General features: G+C 42.5%; 2 protein-coding genes and 1 long non-coding RNA gene across 4 annotated transcripts in view; 1 reads left to right on the forward strand and 2 right to left on the reverse strand.

Moving 5' to 3' along the window:
- The window catches only part of RNF11 (ring finger protein 11), a 39,014-nt gene extending 31,206 nt beyond the window's left edge, over window positions 1-7,808 (reverse strand). Inside the window, exon 1 of the mRNA XM_060773488.2 lies at window positions 7,440-7,808. Within this exon, the coding sequence (XP_060629471.1) occupies window positions 7,440-7,562 (123 nt within the window). The 5' untranslated portion in view covers window positions 7,563-7,808. The remainder of the gene's footprint in view (window positions 1-7,439) is intronic.
- Window positions 7,809-8,032: 224 nt separating this feature from the next.
- On the forward strand, window positions 8,033-15,681 carry LOC137096978 (uncharacterized). Its single transcript, XR_010909868.1, has 3 exons — window positions 8,033-8,439; window positions 11,730-11,879; window positions 15,340-15,681. It is a non-coding gene; the product is annotated as an uncharacterized lncRNA (long non-coding RNA).
- A 23-nt stretch (window positions 15,682-15,704) lies between these two features.
- Window positions 15,705-19,098, reverse strand: part of LOC132773908 (uncharacterized) — a 56,648-nt gene continuing 53,254 nt past the window's right edge. For both annotated transcript variants that reach the window (XM_067467886.1, XM_067467887.1), the window contains one exon: window positions 15,705-17,486. In XM_067467886.1, coding sequence (XP_067323987.1) covers window positions 16,678-17,486 — 809 coding nt within the window. In that variant the 3' untranslated portion in view covers window positions 15,705-16,677. The remainder of the gene's footprint in view (window positions 17,487-19,098) is intronic.

Raw genomic sequence — 19,098 nt, forward strand, 5'->3', positions numbered from 1 at the left:
TAGGCTGAAATCCTAAATATACTTAACAGGCAGCAAGTCCAATGGAATACAATGGTAAACCGGCTTAGTTATATTTCAGAGTAAGCACATAAAGAATGTAAATATGATATGTGTTGTCGAAGGCATTATCTGTGATGCTATCTGTGATGCTATAGCATTATCTGTGATGCTATCACAATGGTATCTTTGGCATTCAAGCACTGCAGCCAGTTCAGCCACCTTCAGAGATATTTAGTACAGACACAGGAGAGGGTCTACTCCAGTGGTTCTCAACCTGGGGTCCCCAGATGTTTTTGGCCTACTACTCCCAGAAATCAGGAAATCAGAAGACGCTTACTTCTTGGGAGGAGAGCAATGTCCAATCTCGATAAAATAGTAAAGAGTAGAGACATCAGACTGGCAACAAAGATCCGCCTAGTCAAAGCCATGGTATTCCCTGTAGTCACCTACGGATGTGAGAGCTGGACCTTAGGGAAGGCTGAGCGAAGGAAGATCGATGCTTTTGAGCTGTGGTGTTGGAGGAAAGTTCTGAGAGTGCCTTGGACTGCGAGAAGATCCAACCAGTCCATCCTCCAGGAAATAAAGCCCGACTGCTCACTGGAGGGAAAGATACTAGAGACAAAGTTGAAGTACTTTGGTCACATCATGAGGAGACAGGAAAGCCTAGAGAAGACAATTATGCTGGGGAAAGTGGAAGGCAAAAGGAAGAGGGGCCGACCAAGAACAAGATGGATGGATGGCATCCTTGAAGTGACTGGACTGACCTTGAGGGAGCTGGGGGTGGTAACGGCCGACAGGGAGCTCTGGCGTGGGCTGGTCCATGAGGTCACGAAGAGTCGGAGACGACTGAACGAATGAACAACAACAACTCCCAGAAATCCCAACCAGTTTAACAGCTATTAGGATTTCTGGGAGTTGAAAGCCAAAAACATCAAGGGGATCCCAGGTTGAGAACCACTGGTCTACTCAGTGTCTGCTCCTAAATTATGTATTATCTTTCCAAAGGTTAGGAATCCCCTTCCTTTTGTTTCTGCATCAGCAGGAAAGACCCTTCTCTTAAGTCAGGCCATCAACAACTGCCTGCATGTTATGTTATGTTGTGCTAAACTAGGCAATATTTTATTACTTCTTTTGTTTCAAAGCCGCTTCATTATATAATTTATTAAATTCATATTTTAAATGCTTGTTTTATTCCTTTTCATTAGGAAATTGCTTATTGTGTTTGAAGGCCCCTTGCAAACCAGCTCTGGGAAAACTGCAAGCTATAAATCAAAGTAAGAATGAATCTGGATATGTACTCAGATTTGCCTTGATAAGAAACTTCTAAATTCACCCTGCTCTTTTTCTTTCCACCAATCTAGATACCTTCCCATACACTCAGGCAGTCCTAGGCTTCATGTACACCTTGGAATTAATATGGCTTGACAGCACTTTAAATGCCACGGCTTAATACTATGCAATCCTGGGATTTGTAGTTTGGTGAGGCACCAGCATGCTTTGGCAGGAAAGGTGAAATATCTAGAAAAACTACATCTCCTATGGCTCCTTACCACTGAGCAATAGCAGTTAAAATAGTGTTAAATTGCATTAATTCTGAAATCTTGGTAACCCAAAATCTCCATCTACCCTATCATTGGTCTCTCTCATGAAGCCCTATCTCTCAAGGGACCGTCTTTTTCTCCTCAAACCAATAACCTTCCTCTACTCTTTTTGTAGTGGTCTCTCACTGTGTTTTCTTCTCTCTCTCAACTTCAGTGTTCATTCAGCCTTTCTTTCTGTTCATTTCTCTCTCTCAGAAGATCTCAGAAGTAAGTATCACAGGGAGCAGCTTAAATGTCCCCCTAGACTAGACAAATTGACACTTTAGGCTTGAATGTAACTGGTTAGGCTAGGTTATGGGGGACATGATGACTGAAGATGATCTTACAGAGATAGGTTATTAATTGGCTAAAATTAAGCAATTTTTTAAAATAAAATTATTTTAGGCACACTCCTACTGTCGTGTAAATATCTGAGTCTCTAGCTGTCACAATCTTGGAAGTATGACAGATATACATCCTCATTTATTATCACAGATTATCAAGTCTGTGATCAGTCCACAATAAGGGATTTGTGTGAGTTTATAGAAGCATAGAGTTGGAAAAGATCTCGTGGGCCATCCAATCCAACCCCCTGCCAAGAAGCAGGAAAATCACATTCAAAGCACCCCCAACAGATGGGCATCAGCTCTGTTTAAAAGCCTCCAAAGGAGGAGCCCCCACCACACCCTGGGGCAGAGAGTTCCACTGCTGAACAGCTCTCAAAGTTAGGAAGTTCTTCCTAATGTTCAGGTAGAATCTCCTTTCCTGCCATTTGAAGTCGCTGTTCCGTGTCCTAGTCTCCAGGGCAGCAGAAAACAAGCCTGCTCCATCCTCACTATGACTTCCCCTCACATATTTATACATGGCCATCATGTCTCCTCTCAGCCTTCTCTTCTTCAGGTTAAACATGCCCAGCTCTTTAAGCCACTCCTCATAGGGCTTGCTCTCTAGACCCTTGATCATTTTAGTCGCCCTTCTCTGGACACACTCCAGCTTGTCAACATCTCCTTTCAACTGCGGTGCCCAGAATTGGACACAGTGTTCCAGGTGTGGTCTGACCAAGGCAGAATAGAGGGATAGCATGACTTCCCTGGATCTAGACAATAGACTCCTATTGATGCAGGCCAAAATGCCATTGGCTTTTTAAGCCGCTGCTTGACATTGTTGGCTCATGTTCAACTTGTCCATGAAGACTCCAAGATCTTTTTTACATGTACTGCTGTCAAGCCAGGCATCCCCCATTCTGTATCTCTGCATTTAATTTTTTCTGCCTAAGTGGAATATCTTGCATTTATCCCTGTTGATCTTCATTGTGTTTGCTCTTGAACTGTTTCAACTGAAGTCTAAAATAAGATAAGTTAGATACAATATAGACTACTTAATCTAACATTCAATACAGCAATATTTACTTCATATGAGTATTGTAATATGATCCAAACTTGGAGATGAGAAAAGTGAAGTGAAGTGAAGAAAATTACTTGATTTGATATTCCGGAAAGCAGGCAAGCAAAGCTTTCAGATCCTCCCATAGGTGAAAAAGCTCTTTTTGAAATGGCTATACACAGTTTCTTGTATATAGTGAGTAAAATATTACTTTAAATTCTGCTAGTATTTTGCCTTACACAGCAACATTTTGTATGATTACTCAGAATGCTTCTTGAGCTTGGAGTTACTTTCTAATGAAAGGGAAGCAATTACTGTTTTAATTCAATTCCCATGCATGTTTACCTGGAAATAAGCTTCCCTATGCTCACTTGGACCTAATCTCACACACAGTACATATGCAGAAGACTACAGCTGTCCAGGGGTATCTTATATTTAGCCTGTAGAAGAGAAGGCTGAGACGAGATGAGGGACATGTGTAAATATTTGAGGGGAAGTCATAGGGAGGAGGGACCAAGCTTGTTTTCTGCTGCCCTGGAGACTAGGACACGGAGCAATGGCTTCAAACTATAGGAGGAGATTCCTCTTGAACATTAGGAAGAACTTCCTGACTGTGAGAGTTGTTCAGCAGTGGAACTCTCTGCCCTGGAGTGTGGTGGAGGCTCATTCTTTGAAGGCTTTTAAGATGAGGCTGGATGGCCATCTGTGATTTTCCTGCTTCCTGGCAGGGGGTTGAACTGGATGCCCCACGAGGTCTCTTCCAACTCTATTTGTTCTCTGATGTCTCATTGTAACAAATGGGATTTACACTATGTCAAACATGCACAGAAACTGCACATATTTTTGGGAGAAAGTTACACTGTTTTTCATGGAGATTACTTCCAACAAGCATGTGAAAACAGTCAATAAACCACTGCTTTGAGTTGGTAAGGCTCTTGGAAACCTCTTGTTCATAGGACTGTTGTAAAGTGAAACCAGCTTGATGGCATATAATAACGACAAGAAATCTCATTCAAAACATTAAAGATACACAGGGAGGCAAGTCTGTTTTGTATAATAGCTCAAAGTTCTTCCTTTCTTCTGAAGCTTAAAATATTTAGACTAAATTATAGGTAGATGGCTACATTATACTCATTATCGAGGAATTTCTAAGGATCTGAAATATACAAAAATATGTCCTTGGAATGCAATAGCTGAGATCCAAAGCAGTGTGCATGCCAGATTAATACATGCACTAAACAATAACCCCCTCTTTTTAATGAAAGAGGAACTTCAAAATCCATCAAGAGTCAAGAGACTGTGGCAATGAGGGGAAAAAAAACTAAACAAGGAAAGCCCAATCATGTGTGGATAGCTCCTCCTCCCATAGCCAGAGAATGCCAGACGCACTCTGTCTATACAAACAGAAATGACTTCACTGGACAATGATGAGTGTTTTTGGGAGCTTCATTCCATCACACTGCATCACAAAGGACAAGGGCAGCAAACTGTATATATACTTACACACTTCCTGAATTCAATGTCGGCCTACTTATGGGTCTATGTTCAGGATAAGGGTTGAAGTGATTGTTCAAGATTGGCAGCTCATGTGTAGTTTCAAAAGAACACATCCTATCTCGCATCCTAAAACAATGATCGGTATGTATTGTCGAAGGCTTTCATGGCTGGAATCACTCAGTTCTTGTGGGTTTTTTCGGGCTATATGGCCATGTTCTAGAGGCATTTCTCCTGACGTTTCGCCTGCATCTATGGCAAGCATCCTCAGAGGTGAGGTATGCTCAGTATGATCGGTATGCTCAACAGAAAAAATGTTGAAAGTCAATTATTGTATTTATCCTTAACAAAATAAGTAAATGCATTTGTTTCATTTTAAAGAATATATTTAACTTTGGGTGAAAGCATACCATTGCTTACTAAATCAAAACTAGGAGTTCATACATAAGCTCTATTATGTTACATGCAAAACAATAGTTGTATGGATTACTGTGAGTTTTCCAGGCTGCACGGCCATGTTCCATAAGCATTCTCTCCTGATGTTTTGCCCACATCTATGGCAGGCATCCTCAGAGGTTGTCAGGTCACAGCCTCTGAGGATACCTGCCATAGATGGGGGCAAAACATCAGGAGAGAATGCTTATGGAACATGGCCATGCAGCCTGGAAAACTCACAGCAACCCAGCGATTCTGGCCATGAAAGCCTTCGACAATACAATGTGTTGTATCTTTCCTTGTCACCATATGAATGGGAAAACAAGGCTGGGCCCATAATGGTGAATGGAGTGGCTACTACTGTTCACAGAAAGTATCAGGAGGTTCCCAAAGGAGGAAAGGGTGGGAAGGCCATTTTTAAACTCCTCCCTCCTATTGCATTCCCTTGTGTCACCTCTCTTATGGAGGGAACCACAGATATATGGAGCAGCTTCTGAGGAGTCACAGGTTCTTTATAAAGATGGAGGAATCATAGAATCACAGAGTTGGAAGAGACCTTGTGGGCCATCCAGTCCAATCCCCTGCCAAGGAGGAGAAAAACAGCATTCAAAGCACCCCTGACAGATGGCCACCCAGCCTCTGTTTAAAAGCATCCTTCACCACACTCCGAGGCAGAGAGTTCCACTGCTTAACAGCTCTCACAGTCAGGAAGTTCTTTCTAACATTCAGGTGTAATCTCCTTTCCTGTAGTTTGAAGCCATTGTTCCACGCCCTAGTCTCCAGGGCAGCAGAAAGCAAGCTTGCTCCCTCCTCCCTATGACTTCCCCTCACATATTTATACATAGCCATCATGTCTCAGCCTTCTTTTCTGCAGGCCCAGCTCATGATGGATATCACCTTCCCCCTTGATCCCAGTGCAACTAGAACTCCACAAAGTGCTTCTCATAATCCTATCCATTGAATAAAAGTACTTTCCCCAATTCAAAGCACTGGTTATCAACAAAAGCATTCAAAATAGGCAGTTCTGAAAAGATGACATGCCAAATTACTTTAAATGTTGCAAGTCATTGGAGCCAGTGGAGGGAGCGGCTACGGAAAAAACATCAAAAACCCACTTCCGAAGCCTGATAGCAGTCAAAATATCAGAAAGAAATAAGGAAAGGCAGAAAGAACTACAATGCATTGCCTTCAGAAGTTCTGCATCAATTGTCAGAACTTTATAATTAAGTTCAGGAATTGGAGGGGTCAAATAACTAAGCAAAAACGGTGTTGTGGGCCCCATTTCCCATATAGGAAGAAGGTGATGACAAAAGCCTCCCCAGACAATGATGTCACTGCAGGAAGAAACAAAGGAAGCTGAACTGAGGAACAGGAACAACCCTTTCCTTGGGACTTGAAGGGAGGCAATCCTGGCTCAGACCAGGACTTCTACAGACCCAGGTTTCAGAGGCTAAGTCCACAAAGAAACCATGGAGCCCATTAGGCCCAATCTGAAATCTATTTACCTGATCAACTTTCCCAACCAGAGCAGGGTAGTTAGTCTGAGGGCCCTTCAACACAGCCCTATATCCCAGAATATCAGGCAGAAAATCCCACAATATCTGCTTTGAACTGGGTTATCTGGGTCCACACTCAAATAGTGTGGGATTTCCTGCCTTGATATTCTGGGATATAGGTCTGTGTGGAAGGGCCCTGAGTCCACACTCAGATAATGTGGGATGTCCTGCCTTGATATTATGGCATATAGGGCTGTGTGGAAGGGCCCTGAATCCCCATTCAGAAAATGTTGGATGTCCTGCCTTCATATTCTGGGATGCAGGGCTGTGTGGAAGGGCCCTGAGTCCACACTCAGAAAATGTGGGGTGTCCTGCCTTCATATTCTGGGATACAGGACTGAGTGGAAGAGCCCTCCGATAACCCAGTTCAAAGTAGATATTGTGGGATTTTCTGGGCTATAGGGCTGTGTGGAAGGGCCCTTTGTGTCTTTCTTATTGTTTCCCATTCCCCCCACTATTTCTGACTACCTTTTGAGAGCAGTCTTTCAAAGGGAAATTCGGGGAACAAAAAACATCAACACACTTCCCTTTTCTAGGCTGAAACGGGAGGAGCGAAAAAAGAAACAAAGAAAGTCTCCCTCCTCCTCCTCCTCCTCCTCCTGAGGCTGAGGCGGGAGGCTCAGCAAAGGGAAGGGAAGGGAATGGTTTGGGGGGCCCTGGTCCCATTTCAGACCCTCCTAGAAGGATGTGAAGAAGGAGAAGCCCTCAAAGGAGAGGCATTTTATTCTCAGCGTCGATGCATTTCGACGCCGAGCTCTTTATGAGCAGCCTAAAGACGTCAGGTCAGAGGGGAACCTTGCAAAACCAAAACAAAACAAATGCCAGGCAATGGCGCAAAGGCAGGGCTCACTGGGCTCTCTCCCCCTCCTCTCGCCCCTCTTCCTTTCCTCCTTCTGCAAAGGTGGGTCGGTGTCCCCACGCAGCCCCCCCCCCTTGGCCTCTCCTTTGGGCCCCCGCTTTCCCTCCCCACCGGACTCTCCCCCAGCCCCACCTGATATGGCGGCGGCGGCTCTTGATCCGGCTCCGTCCCGTCCCCATAGCTGGCCCGGTCCGACTGGGATTCGTGCAGCAAGGAGATGTCATCCGAGGTCGGGGATTTCAAGCAGTTCCCCATCTCCCCCCACAATAAGGGCAGGCAGGCAGGCAGGAGGGGGAAGGGGGCTCCTCTTCCTCCGGATCACAATCCCGGCGCAAGGCGGTGGAGACAGCTGCTGCTGCTGCTTCCCTTCGGCCTTCCTTGGGCGCTCATGCCCGCTCTCGGCATAAGCGGCTTAAAGCCCCCCTGGCTTGCCCCAATGACACTCCGCCGCCCTCTGAAGACCCCTTCCTCTCCCTCCCTCCCTCCCTCCCTCCGCCAGGAACAAAGGTCCAGCCCTTAGAGAGCCTCCGCCAGAGCCGCGTTGGGCTCCCCAGCGGAGGGAAACCGAGGGGTCATGTCCAGGTCCACAAAGGCCAGCCCTCCTCGGCTCCCCCAGCGCCGCTCTCCTTCCTGGTCAGCAGCCCTCCTGCGCATTGAGCTGTGTCAGGAAGGCCTCTGTCTGTGTGTGTGTGTGTGTCTCTCTCTAGGCTCCTCCTCCCTCCCCTCCTTCTCTCTCTCTGACGCTCGCCTGGGCGACAGGCCCTGCCCGCCTCGGGGCCACCTTCCCTTCCAAGCCAAAGCAGGGGCTGGGCTGCCAATGCCCTTTCCCTCCTTCCGCCAAAGGACCCCCAAAGCCCCCTTCTCCAGGGACGAGGCCTCGCCTATCCAGTCACCCTTGCATTAGGTTGGCAAACGGAACAGATCCCTGGCAGGGCTGTGATTGAAATCCACAAGGACAATTTCAACAGAAAGGGGGGAAAACCATGAAAATGAACAAAATCTGGCTACCAGTATTTTAAAAAATCTAAAATCATAACAGTAAAGAAAGAACAACAGTCAAAAACAGGGGAAATCCAGACAAGAAACAATCAGGGACTGCTGATCGCCTCCCAACAAAGGATTCCCCCAGACGGTAAGAAGCCAAACCTTGAAACTGCTAGGTCATTAAAAGTTAAGGTGGACAATACACATCTACATACTTGTGTGCTTGAGGTACATTCACATTTACCTCAAACATACAAGAGTTCTTTCTCCCACCCTGGACATTCCAGATATTTAAACCCCATTTTCCTAGTTTCCAACAAACCTCACAACCTCTGAGGATGCCTGCCATAGATGCAGGTGAAATGTCAGGAGAGAACATGGTCATACAGCCTGGAAAACTCACAACCACCCATGGCTGTTATTGTTTTTGGGCATCATGAGTCTACATCAGGCATGGGCAAACTTTGGCACTCCAGGCAGGCCCGTAGCCAGGATTTCGTTTTGGGGGGGGGGGGCTGAGTTTTTTTTCAGGGGGAGGTGTGAGTTTCGGGGGGGGGGGTGAGTCTGAGTGAAAGAGGGTCTAGCCTAGCAAACCTTTTGTATCATTACCCCAATACCCCCATGCATATGGGATATATTGAGTATGATGATCACATCATGATATGAATAAACATAAGTTTAAATAATGCACCAGTAAGGCCTTTTTGCGAACCACCATGAGAATTTCGGGGGGGGGGGGGCTGAAGCCCCTCAAGCCCCCCCCCCTCCCCGGCTACATGCCTGACTCCAGGGGTTTTGGACTTCAACTCCCACAATTCCTAACAGCCTCAGGCCTCTTCCTTTTTCATTAAAAGGAAAAGGCCTGAGGCTGTTAGCAATTGTGGGAGTTGGGCTGAAGTTTGGCCATGCCTGGCTTACATTCACCAAATCCGAAGATCCTACTAATGAGGCCTATTCTCCCACTGAGGTAATCTCTCGCACAGTGGTTTCTCACACGGAGAGCTCTCTCAGACTGAGGCATTTCTCCCACTGAAACAAACCAACACAGGGGCCTACTAACCTACAGGCGCACCTGCTTATACACAACTGCAGCTTTTTTGCTGAATCATTACATCCATTTAACCATTTCAGTGCTTGAGTCACACTTTTGTAATCAATAATATCTATCCAATTTTCAATATTTCTGACAAGCACTCTCGACAGACAGCCATCCAGCCTCTGCTCCAGAGGAGATTCCTAAGCACGATATTCCATGGCCAAAGAGCTCTTATCATCAAAAGGTTCTTCCTAAGGTTTACGTGCCATCTCTTTTCCTGCAATTTGAACCAGTTACTCCATTGTATCCTGGTCTCCAAAGCAGCAGAAAACAAGCCCGCCTTCTCCTCGATGTGACATCTTTTAAAATATTTAACTATGGCTCTCATGTCAACGTCTTTCCTCCAAGCTAAACATCTCCAACTCCCTAACCCACTCTTCATAAAGCCTGGCTTCCAGACCTTTGACCATTTTGGTCGCCCTTCTCTGGCACACCTGTTTCGTGAGGGTTTTTTGGCAGCATTGAGCAGTGTTTCTCAAACTGTGCTCTTCCAGATGTTTTGGGTTTCAGCTCCCAGTTCCCAACAGCTGGTAAACTGACTGGGATTTCTGGAATCCAAAACACCTGGAGGAGCAGAGTTTGAGAAATACTGACATAGAGCATAGGCTGAATGCTGTTTGACACTTTAGCTGCTATAACTGAATGCTAAGGAGTTCTAGCAGCTGTAGTTTGGTGAGGCACCAGCACTCTTTGGCAAAAGGTAAAGACTTTGTAAAGCTGCAACTCCCACAATTCCAGAGCACTAAGCCATGGCAGTTAAAGTGATTGTAAAACTACATTAATTCTTAGTGTTGCACCACTAAAATATTGGGCAATGTATTGGCATGGGCTAATTCAGTAACATGTTTAACAGGTATACTTGTCCTTTGCCTACTTACTGAAAAGAGGGGTCAATTTCAATGTGACAAAAGAGCATATTGCAGCATTAATATGACATGATGGGAGTTGCTTCCTCGTTTTAGGCCCAAGAAGATTACAATGTTGCATTGTTACACTTGCCTAGACAGGAAGGTCCAAGGAACTTGAGTAAATGCAGCAGGGATTGCAGCATAAATGTAGCCCAAGGGCTTATTTCACCTACTAATTGTTGAGAGAAGGGGGTTGGATACTCTACCTCATGTGTAAAATAAAGAGGTGATCATTATTTATTAATTACTCTGAGCAATAGTATTACACTTGAAAAATATTTCTTTCTAAATGGTATTTAAAAGTCATTGCCATGTTACCATGAGAAAATAAAATCAGGAAATTCTGTCTGAAAACTCCATAAACCATGAAATGTGTTGTGTAAAAGCATCTCCAGCCATTTTGTGCAGCCTAACGATTTTAAACAAACTTAAAATTCTTAAAATATCTGAAATTGATTTTTTTTTTGACATGGGAAATTGCAAGTTGCTCCTGGTGCGAGAGAATTGGCCGTCTCCATGGATGTTGCCCAGGGGATGTTTGATGTTTTACCATCCTGTGGGAGGCTTCTCTCATGTCCATGCATAGGAAGCTAGAGCTGCGACGGGAGCTCACTCTGCTCCCTGGTTTCGAACTGCCAACCTGTTGGTCAGCAGTCCTGCCAGCACAAGGGTTTAACCCATTGCACCACTGGGGATATAAATTTAAATAAATAAATGTAAATAAATGGGATGACACAACTTTAAATAAGTAAACAAATACAGACTCTCTTATAAAACACATGAAAATGGGATTTTATTTCTAAACTTCCCAAATAAACCAGACATGAAAATGGTAGGTACAACCATAAAAACCACAGCATGCCCCAGAAAGTAATACCAAAAACAAATAATCTGCTAAACAAGTTTTTTTTAAATGTCTTACGGCATCTTAAAGGTTAATGAATATTATGAACTACATGGTGAAAAGGATTGCATTAAAGTTTAGGAAACAGAAATGTTTTTGTCATTAGGGTGCCCCAAGATTCACCTGAGCAGGAAAAGCTGGTTGGAGAGGATTTCTTTTATCTGTCTAGATTAGGGGATGGGAGAAAGCATTGCCAGAAGGAAGGCATTTCCTTTGCCTGGTTGGAAGCGAGTGTGGGGGGAATCTTGGAAGTTTTTGAGTGGTCATTCTAAGGATTTGTTTCATCTGCTTGGGTCAGTGAGTTATGATGTGGAAGCAGAAGAATAACACTAACAATGACAAAAGGAATTACTCTCCTAAGCCAATTACAATAATAAAAAATATGAACTTTGTGGTATCTGCTTATCACCAAGAGCTCAGTGGAAAAAAGAAATTGCTACTTCTCACAAGAACATTGTTGCTTTTTTAGTGCAGCTGGTTATTGTGCAGATGTGCTACCTCTTCCAATGTGCTCTTTTTATCTCCTACAGAAGATACATCAGGTGTGCTCCCACCCTTCCCCTTTCCAAATGTGCCTTTTCCACCTGGGAATCCTGATAGGAAAAGCACAACAGAATGAAGTTTTTGCTAACTGCTCTCTATCTACATGCTCTTCCGAAGTTGGCTCTCCACATTTCCAGGTTTGACTTTTGTGGATTTGATTAAAATATTATTTTCTAGTAATCTCTAGAACTTTCAGTGTGATTCTGTACTCAACTTTCAGTGGATGTTGATCATAAGAGTTGTATTGAGGAACCTAGAAGCCCCTAAAACGTTGTTCAATAGTTTTTAAAGGGTTTTTTTTTCCACTTTCTCAGGGCTCCTGTGCCCCTAACCACAACAAATGTGGAAGGTTCAGTAGTTGCTCTCTCTTTTGGTGTCTCTGGAAAGTATTTGCCTGGAAAAATCTGCCTGGTTTTTAATGCTTTACATACCTCTAATGTAGTGAGTAAAATTTCTCTTTGTGACTACTTCAGCTCCACCAAAAGGCATTATCCTATGGAAATGGCTCCGCAAATTTACATAAGTTTACATTGCAAGTGCAGGATTGCAACCCAATAGAAATTGAGACCCACGTATATTTAGAGGTAGAGAGGATTATGTTGCCAAACACTTTTACACTCTGCATAGAAACAAGTGAGCTGCTAGATCCTCTGGTTCCAGGCATGCACAGAGGATGCCTTCTGTGCCAGTCCACAGGAGATGAATAAGAACATGGCAGACTAGAAAATGAAAGATTGGAGTTACTGTGAAGGTTCATTCTGGGATGGCATGAAGAGCAATCCACCACTGCTGGGTTTCTTCATGTGCCAAACCCGATCAGCAACAGCTTGAGTTCTTTTCTGGTGTTTTTTTTTTCTATTAGAGCTCCTCACTTTTCCCATCAACTTTTATTCCCTAGCACTATCCCAACTGACTAACTCTATTTAACAATTTATGTTACAAATCTTTGTGGTATTCAACAAAACTGATTTTTTAAAATAATCTTTTAAAACCCAGAATGGGTATGTTATGCTCCTCACGGCATCCCAGAATGAACCTTTATGATTAACCCAATCTCTTATCCTCGGGATGGTACAAGGAGCAATTCACCACTTCTGGTATTTACCCACTTATTCATCTAGGTAGGCACATCCTACATTACAGATTGTAACATAGTCCTGCCAAAGCTAAACCTAAACTTTAATTTGTAATGATGAACCAAAAGTACTTGGCTCCAACCACCCTGCTGCTTCTCAATCATCCCGCAATGAAGCCAATACTACATAAAACATTGTAGCTGCCATTGATCTTCTCAAACAAGGCCATGTCACTGTGGGAGACTTTTTGTCCTATGCTTTTTGGATAAAATGACACAAATAATGCCTCTGGCTTCCTTAAGCCAGCAGTCCATTTTAAGTATATCTTTACAGCTCAACACATCAAGCTTTTGCCATTTTTTTCTCCAAATGATATTTCAGCTTGCTGCAAAAACTAGGTATATATGCCCTCCATGTGTGACAATTTTCACCCCTCTAGCAAAAGAAACAAATATTGCAAATACCATGCACATCACAAATAGTTACAGGTAAGTAACCTGTCTTTCATAGATGCAGTTCTCAGTTCCCAAGTGCCTTGAGCTTCAAATCTGAAGCAGATCAATTCCACCATTCCAGAGATCCAAGTGACACCTATGCACATGGCCTATGCACATGGCCCACCTATGCACATGGCCCTTTCAAAGTTGGCTTCTTTGACACTTCAGTCCCCTTCGAGACTCCCAACTAAAACTCCTGTTGATTCCTCAAACTGTACTTCACACTCTCATCTGGTGGATTGTTCGAGACTATATTTGTGTGAGCACCTTCTTCTTTTCATTACCTTGCTGCCCCTCAGCATCAACATCCTGCAACTTAGCAGAGGGACTGCCAAGCTTGAAATTGGCTGACCCTCCATGCCTAAAGTATTGCTGCTATGAGTGTTTTGTCCAAAGACACTCTTGTGCAACTTTATCCTCCTCCTCGCAGTTGTTCCCATTATATCTTTACCTTTCAATTTAGAAGAGGTTAACTTTGAGAAAATACTGATTTATTGACCGCTTGGCCCACTACACTCATTTGGTCAATGATAACAAATGACAGATGGGTATTAACCACCATAACAAAGGAGTATATGATACTTTGATTCCTTACCTCCAACAGGTTGTCAAATCCTCATCACTCCTACAGAAGGGCGTAATAGAACCAGTCCATCCAGAAGACATACCCTGATTATTTTTCTCCTGTTACTTTGCTGTGCTAAAAAAGGGGTCCTTTGGTCCATAATAAATCTCAGAACTATCAACACCTTCATCACCACTCATAGCTTTTGTATGGTGATTGTGTCCTTCATCCTCCCACAACTCTGCTGAAATTGGTTCACCTTTCTCGATTTAAAGAATGCCTAATTTCACATTTCAATTCAACCATGCCACAGACATTTTCTCACCTGTGTTGGCAATCAAACATGCCGGTTTAATATACTACCACTTGAGCTTGCCGCAGCAGCCAGTGTTTACAAAGTGCATGGCACCAGTACCAGCATGGTTAAGAAAACTGGGAATTTCCCTATATCTCCAACGTAAGAAATTGGCTACTTGTTTGCAAGCTCCAGGACCCTTCTGCTCCAGGGTATCAAAATTGCTGGAAACCGAAAACCTAGCTTAATTCTGAACTACAAGAAATCCTTGCTGGTTCAGACTTGCTCCATCTTCATCATCATCACTATATTCGATTTTGACGCTTGAGACAGCTTTCCTCCTCAAGGACAGGGTTCATACTTCGAGGCAGATGACAAATATTCTGAACCAGGAACATTCAAACCTCACCTTGACTACTGTGGTCACACTCTTTGCCCACCTATGCACATGGCCCTTTCAAAGTTGGCTTCTTTGACACTTCAGTCCCCTTCGAGACTCCCAACTAAAACTCCTGTTGATTCCTCAAACTACTTCACACTCTCATCTGGTGGATTGTTCGAGACTATATTTGTGTGAGCACCTTGTTCAATTCCCTAGCACCATCTATATCAATTACAATGGATGCCTCACAAAACCCTTAAAGCATTCAAGACAATGGTCAATTCCTCCACAAGAACAAGTACTAACAAACAATACAATCACCATGTATATCAAGCTTCCTAACCTTGGTGTCCTGACCCCATTTGGAGTCCTGTAACTAAATCTGGGGGCTGCAACTGGCACCTCTTGTGCCCCCTGCTTTTCTTCCATAAAAAAAAACCCTGAGGGAGGTGAGCAAAGCAGAAAACCAAACAGATATGGGGTTGGACTGGATCGCTTTTAGGGTATCTTTTCACCTCTACATTACCGAATTTATTTTTTCAAAACCTTCAGTACCCTTCTGAGACCTTATGTCCTCTACCTGACTTTCACGTGATATAAAGATATTTCTTAAATTGTATTTATGCTCAATTCAAGATTTGCTGTATTGCAATAATCTTGGGCAGCAGACTTTTTTTGTGTGTGTCTCAATCTACTGATTAGCTATCACAGAGACATAACTTTGTATGCTGTTCAAATCAATTGAATTTTAATTCTTTCTTCCTGATCTCCTATTTTGTCAGGTTAGTCGAGCAGGAGAATAAAAACTATGAAGAAAAGAATGCACGCTCCTACTGAGCACGTTAGGCATGTGGAGAAACCCAGCAGTGGTGGATTGTTCCTCATGCCATCCTGAGAATGGGAAGATGTATTTACAAGATAATTGGTTTACAGCTAAGTTTACTATTCGTACTGTGGGTTTTCTTACTCACATACACTTTCCATTAGCCCTACATGCTCCACCGCCTTTCAGAGCACTGGCAGGCCCCCTACCAGCACAGATACTTCATACAGTTTTGAACCTAGAGGACAACATCATTATCATAAATTCAAAAAATATATGGTACTGTACTGTGCAGCATATGGGTTGATGCAACAAAACTACTAATCAAGTTAATAGTGCTTTATTATGGGGTTAGGAAGAATCATCATTAGCCATGTTTTCCATGTCAGTAAAAATATCTTTCTTACCATTATGTCAATTTAAAGAATCGTAATTCAAAACATAAGGAATAATTGCCAAGTTTGAAAGAATTATCAATGTGTGGTAAGTTTATGTGAAGAACAGGTAATAATAATAATAATCACCAAGTAATACCAAAAAGTCAAAGCACCATACTGTACCAACTGCCACTTGTCCTAGTATCTCATACTAGTACAACCAGTGGGCAGCAATACTCTGCTGGCACCAGATATTCACTGCTACTGCACACAAGCAGATTTAACATAGCAGCTATTAAGCATGCCACCAGTATGAATCTAATGAACTCATAATTGTGTCCTTGAACTTTCTGTGTGACTTTAAGCAAGGTGGCCTTTTGACCATCCGCAATATGGCCATTGCTTAAAGTATTATTTATTTGAATCCCATGGAGAAGTTGAGATGGCCAAAGCCCTTCTTATTGATGCTAATTATTAATATGGTGTTGTTCCTGTTAGAAACTGCTTCTTTATAAAGGTATTATAATAAATAAGAGTAACAGCTACAAAAATGTGCTGCTTTATTCTGATAAAATTTTGAAAAATTCAAATAGTTGCCAAAAATAATCAATTCATCCAGATTTACTATTTTATAGCAGTGAAAGGAAAATACAAAAATAGACATGTCAAACAAAATAATTTCCTCCTCATACCCAAGTTAAAATAACATTGAATATATTTAGTCAATTTAATTTCTAAGAAAAGATGTCGCCAAATATGAATAAAACATTTAAAACTGTTGACACATATTCCTACTATTCAGGGACTTACAATTTCTTCATTCACATGTATGCATATTTGTTGAAATAATTGGTTTTTAGAGGATATTTGGTTCATCATTTGTAAGGTTAAAAATATTGAATGAGACACATGGATACTGATCAGGGACACTTATAAAGACGAGTCAATGACCGAGATACATATGCTCCTCTACTAGAAGAAGGCCTTATGTCATTTTCAGATTTTGATTTTGAAATGGATTCTCCCTTTACCTGCGGAACATCACTAAATATACACTGTTTTTGAGTATGACATCTTGGCTGAGTTACAACAGGAGCTATTGCTTTTTCTTCTGGGGCAGTGGTAGGCAGATTTGAAAACTGGTCTTCTACTGTGATTTCGGCTACCAAGTAAGGTTGTGAAGAATCTGTTGTTTTCTTTGGCTGTGCCAATATATCACCAGAAGTACATTGTTCCTGATGACCACGTAAAGAGTCCGGCTGAGGTGTAACAGGAAACATTTCTTTTTCTTTTGGGGTAGTGGCAGATAGATTTGAGACTTGATTTTCTACCGTGATTTCACCTGAAAAGCTCGGTTCTGATGAATCTTTTGTTTTCTTTAGCTGTAATAATAAATCACCAGAGGTACACTGTTCTTGGTTATCATGTGAAGATTCTGGCTTAGGCACTGATTCTTTCTCTTTTAGAGTACTATTAGATGGATTTGTAAAGCGATTCTCTCTTTTAATTTCATCTGATGAGGAAGGTAGTGAAGTGGAAAGAGCACCTACATCATCACAGAATGATCTTATGCTCTCACTGGACCGAGAAGGAAACACATACGCTCTGGATTTTAGAGTCAAACCATGATGATCATGTGACATTTCTGAACTGTCTTCTGAATCAGAGTTGTCATATATTTGTTTTACAATAATGAAATCAGATTCCTTTATAGAGTAAGCTTCAGCAGCTGTAAAAAAGGTTAGTATTGTTAATTAGAAATAGTTATACGTATTTATTTTGAACAAAATTTTACTGATTCACACATATTTTTGAAAAAAATTATATAGATAGTCTGCTTCTCCTGGCATTATTTATTTTATTTGTATAATAATATGTATCTCACATCACTGGCTCTAACAAAACAGTAAAAAAATCAAATCATATTATAAAGATAAAACACTGAAACAACAAAATGAGTTCAACTACTTTAGCAACAACACAGCAAAATGAAAATGGTTTGCGTCTACGACACCACTAGTAACACCTATACCTCCCAATCAAGGCCTTAAGGCCGCCGCAGATCATTTATTTGGAAGGTTTTTTGTGGACTCCACGGCAGCAAGTGACCACGATTAGAGATCCCAAACTACACTTTCAATCTGGGCAGAAAACACTTTTAGTTATGCAGGAAGAGTAACTTTTTGTATCTTTATACTGGCCTCAGACACCAAATTTTACAGAGTAACTAACATTCTTTTTCTTTAAATGTTTAATTCACATTGCTGCATAACGTTAACTTCCTTTCTTCCCGTTGCCCTCTGTAGTGGAATCTACCTTTAAGACGACAAGGCCGAAGCCTGCATGACAGTAGCTGTCATCTTGGAAGGCAGGCAGAGACAGGAGGAGGAGTCAAGCCGACTCCTGATTGGGTATAGCAATTGGGGGAGGAGTCGGTTGAGAGAGGGAAATAAGCTGTCAGCTCTTGACAGAGAGAGAGAAGTGTCTTGACATCAGACACAGAAGGATGAAATGTTAAGATAGGAAGTTACAGTAGGGATCTGACAGGGAAAGAAAGTTTTAAGTGAGCCTTTAGAATAGGGAATAAGCAGCAGACAATGGCTAAGGTTACTGTATTGTTAGGATCAGTAACAGAAAGACTGGTCTGTTTATACTGAGGAAAAGTATAAGAGTGCTTATTTGCCCTGTGGGAGAGACAGATAGGGATCTGTTCTCAAGTGATACTGTGTCTAAAGATAGAGCAGTGTGTTTAAGGAATCTCACAGTTGATAAAAGCTTTACTGTCAGTGGAATTACTTGTTGAAGTAACTAAGTCTCTACAACTGAATTACACTTCTGTACCCCTCATGCTATGAGGTGATATTTGTTCCACGTTCAATAAACTCTTTCTTAGTTCACTTTTAACTGGTGTCAGCTTCAGTATATCAATCTCCTCAGAACCAAGTCTGTCAAACCCATTTTTAAGTCCAGTCCTCCAGTGAAGAAGCAATAGAAGAACCAAGAGCCCAAACACACCTTACCTATAACACATTCACACCTTTGGTTCCTCAGGCCAATAGAAGCTGAGGTGGTGGCAGTCATACCCACCAAGCAACATCGGTCATTGTTATATTCAACTTAGGGTCAGCCTCTAAATTGTATTACAGAGGTGGCAGCGGTGGGATTGATTGTTTGTCCACCCTGCCCAGACAGCCTTTAACTTCGTTATACCCTCATTTTCTAATTCTCTCATAATTTCCTATCTACCTCTCTCCACACTTTCCTTTGTTCTCTTTCTCCCCACCTTCCACTTTGGAAGCCTTTCTACATGTTCTAAAGGCCAATTTGCTGCAACGCTTGGA

Source organism: Anolis sagrei, chromosome 4 (assembly GCF_037176765.1).
Source record: "Anolis sagrei isolate rAnoSag1 chromosome 4, rAnoSag1.mat, whole genome shotgun sequence".
NCBI lineage: Eukaryota > Metazoa > Chordata > Lepidosauria > Squamata > Dactyloidae > Anolis > Anolis sagrei.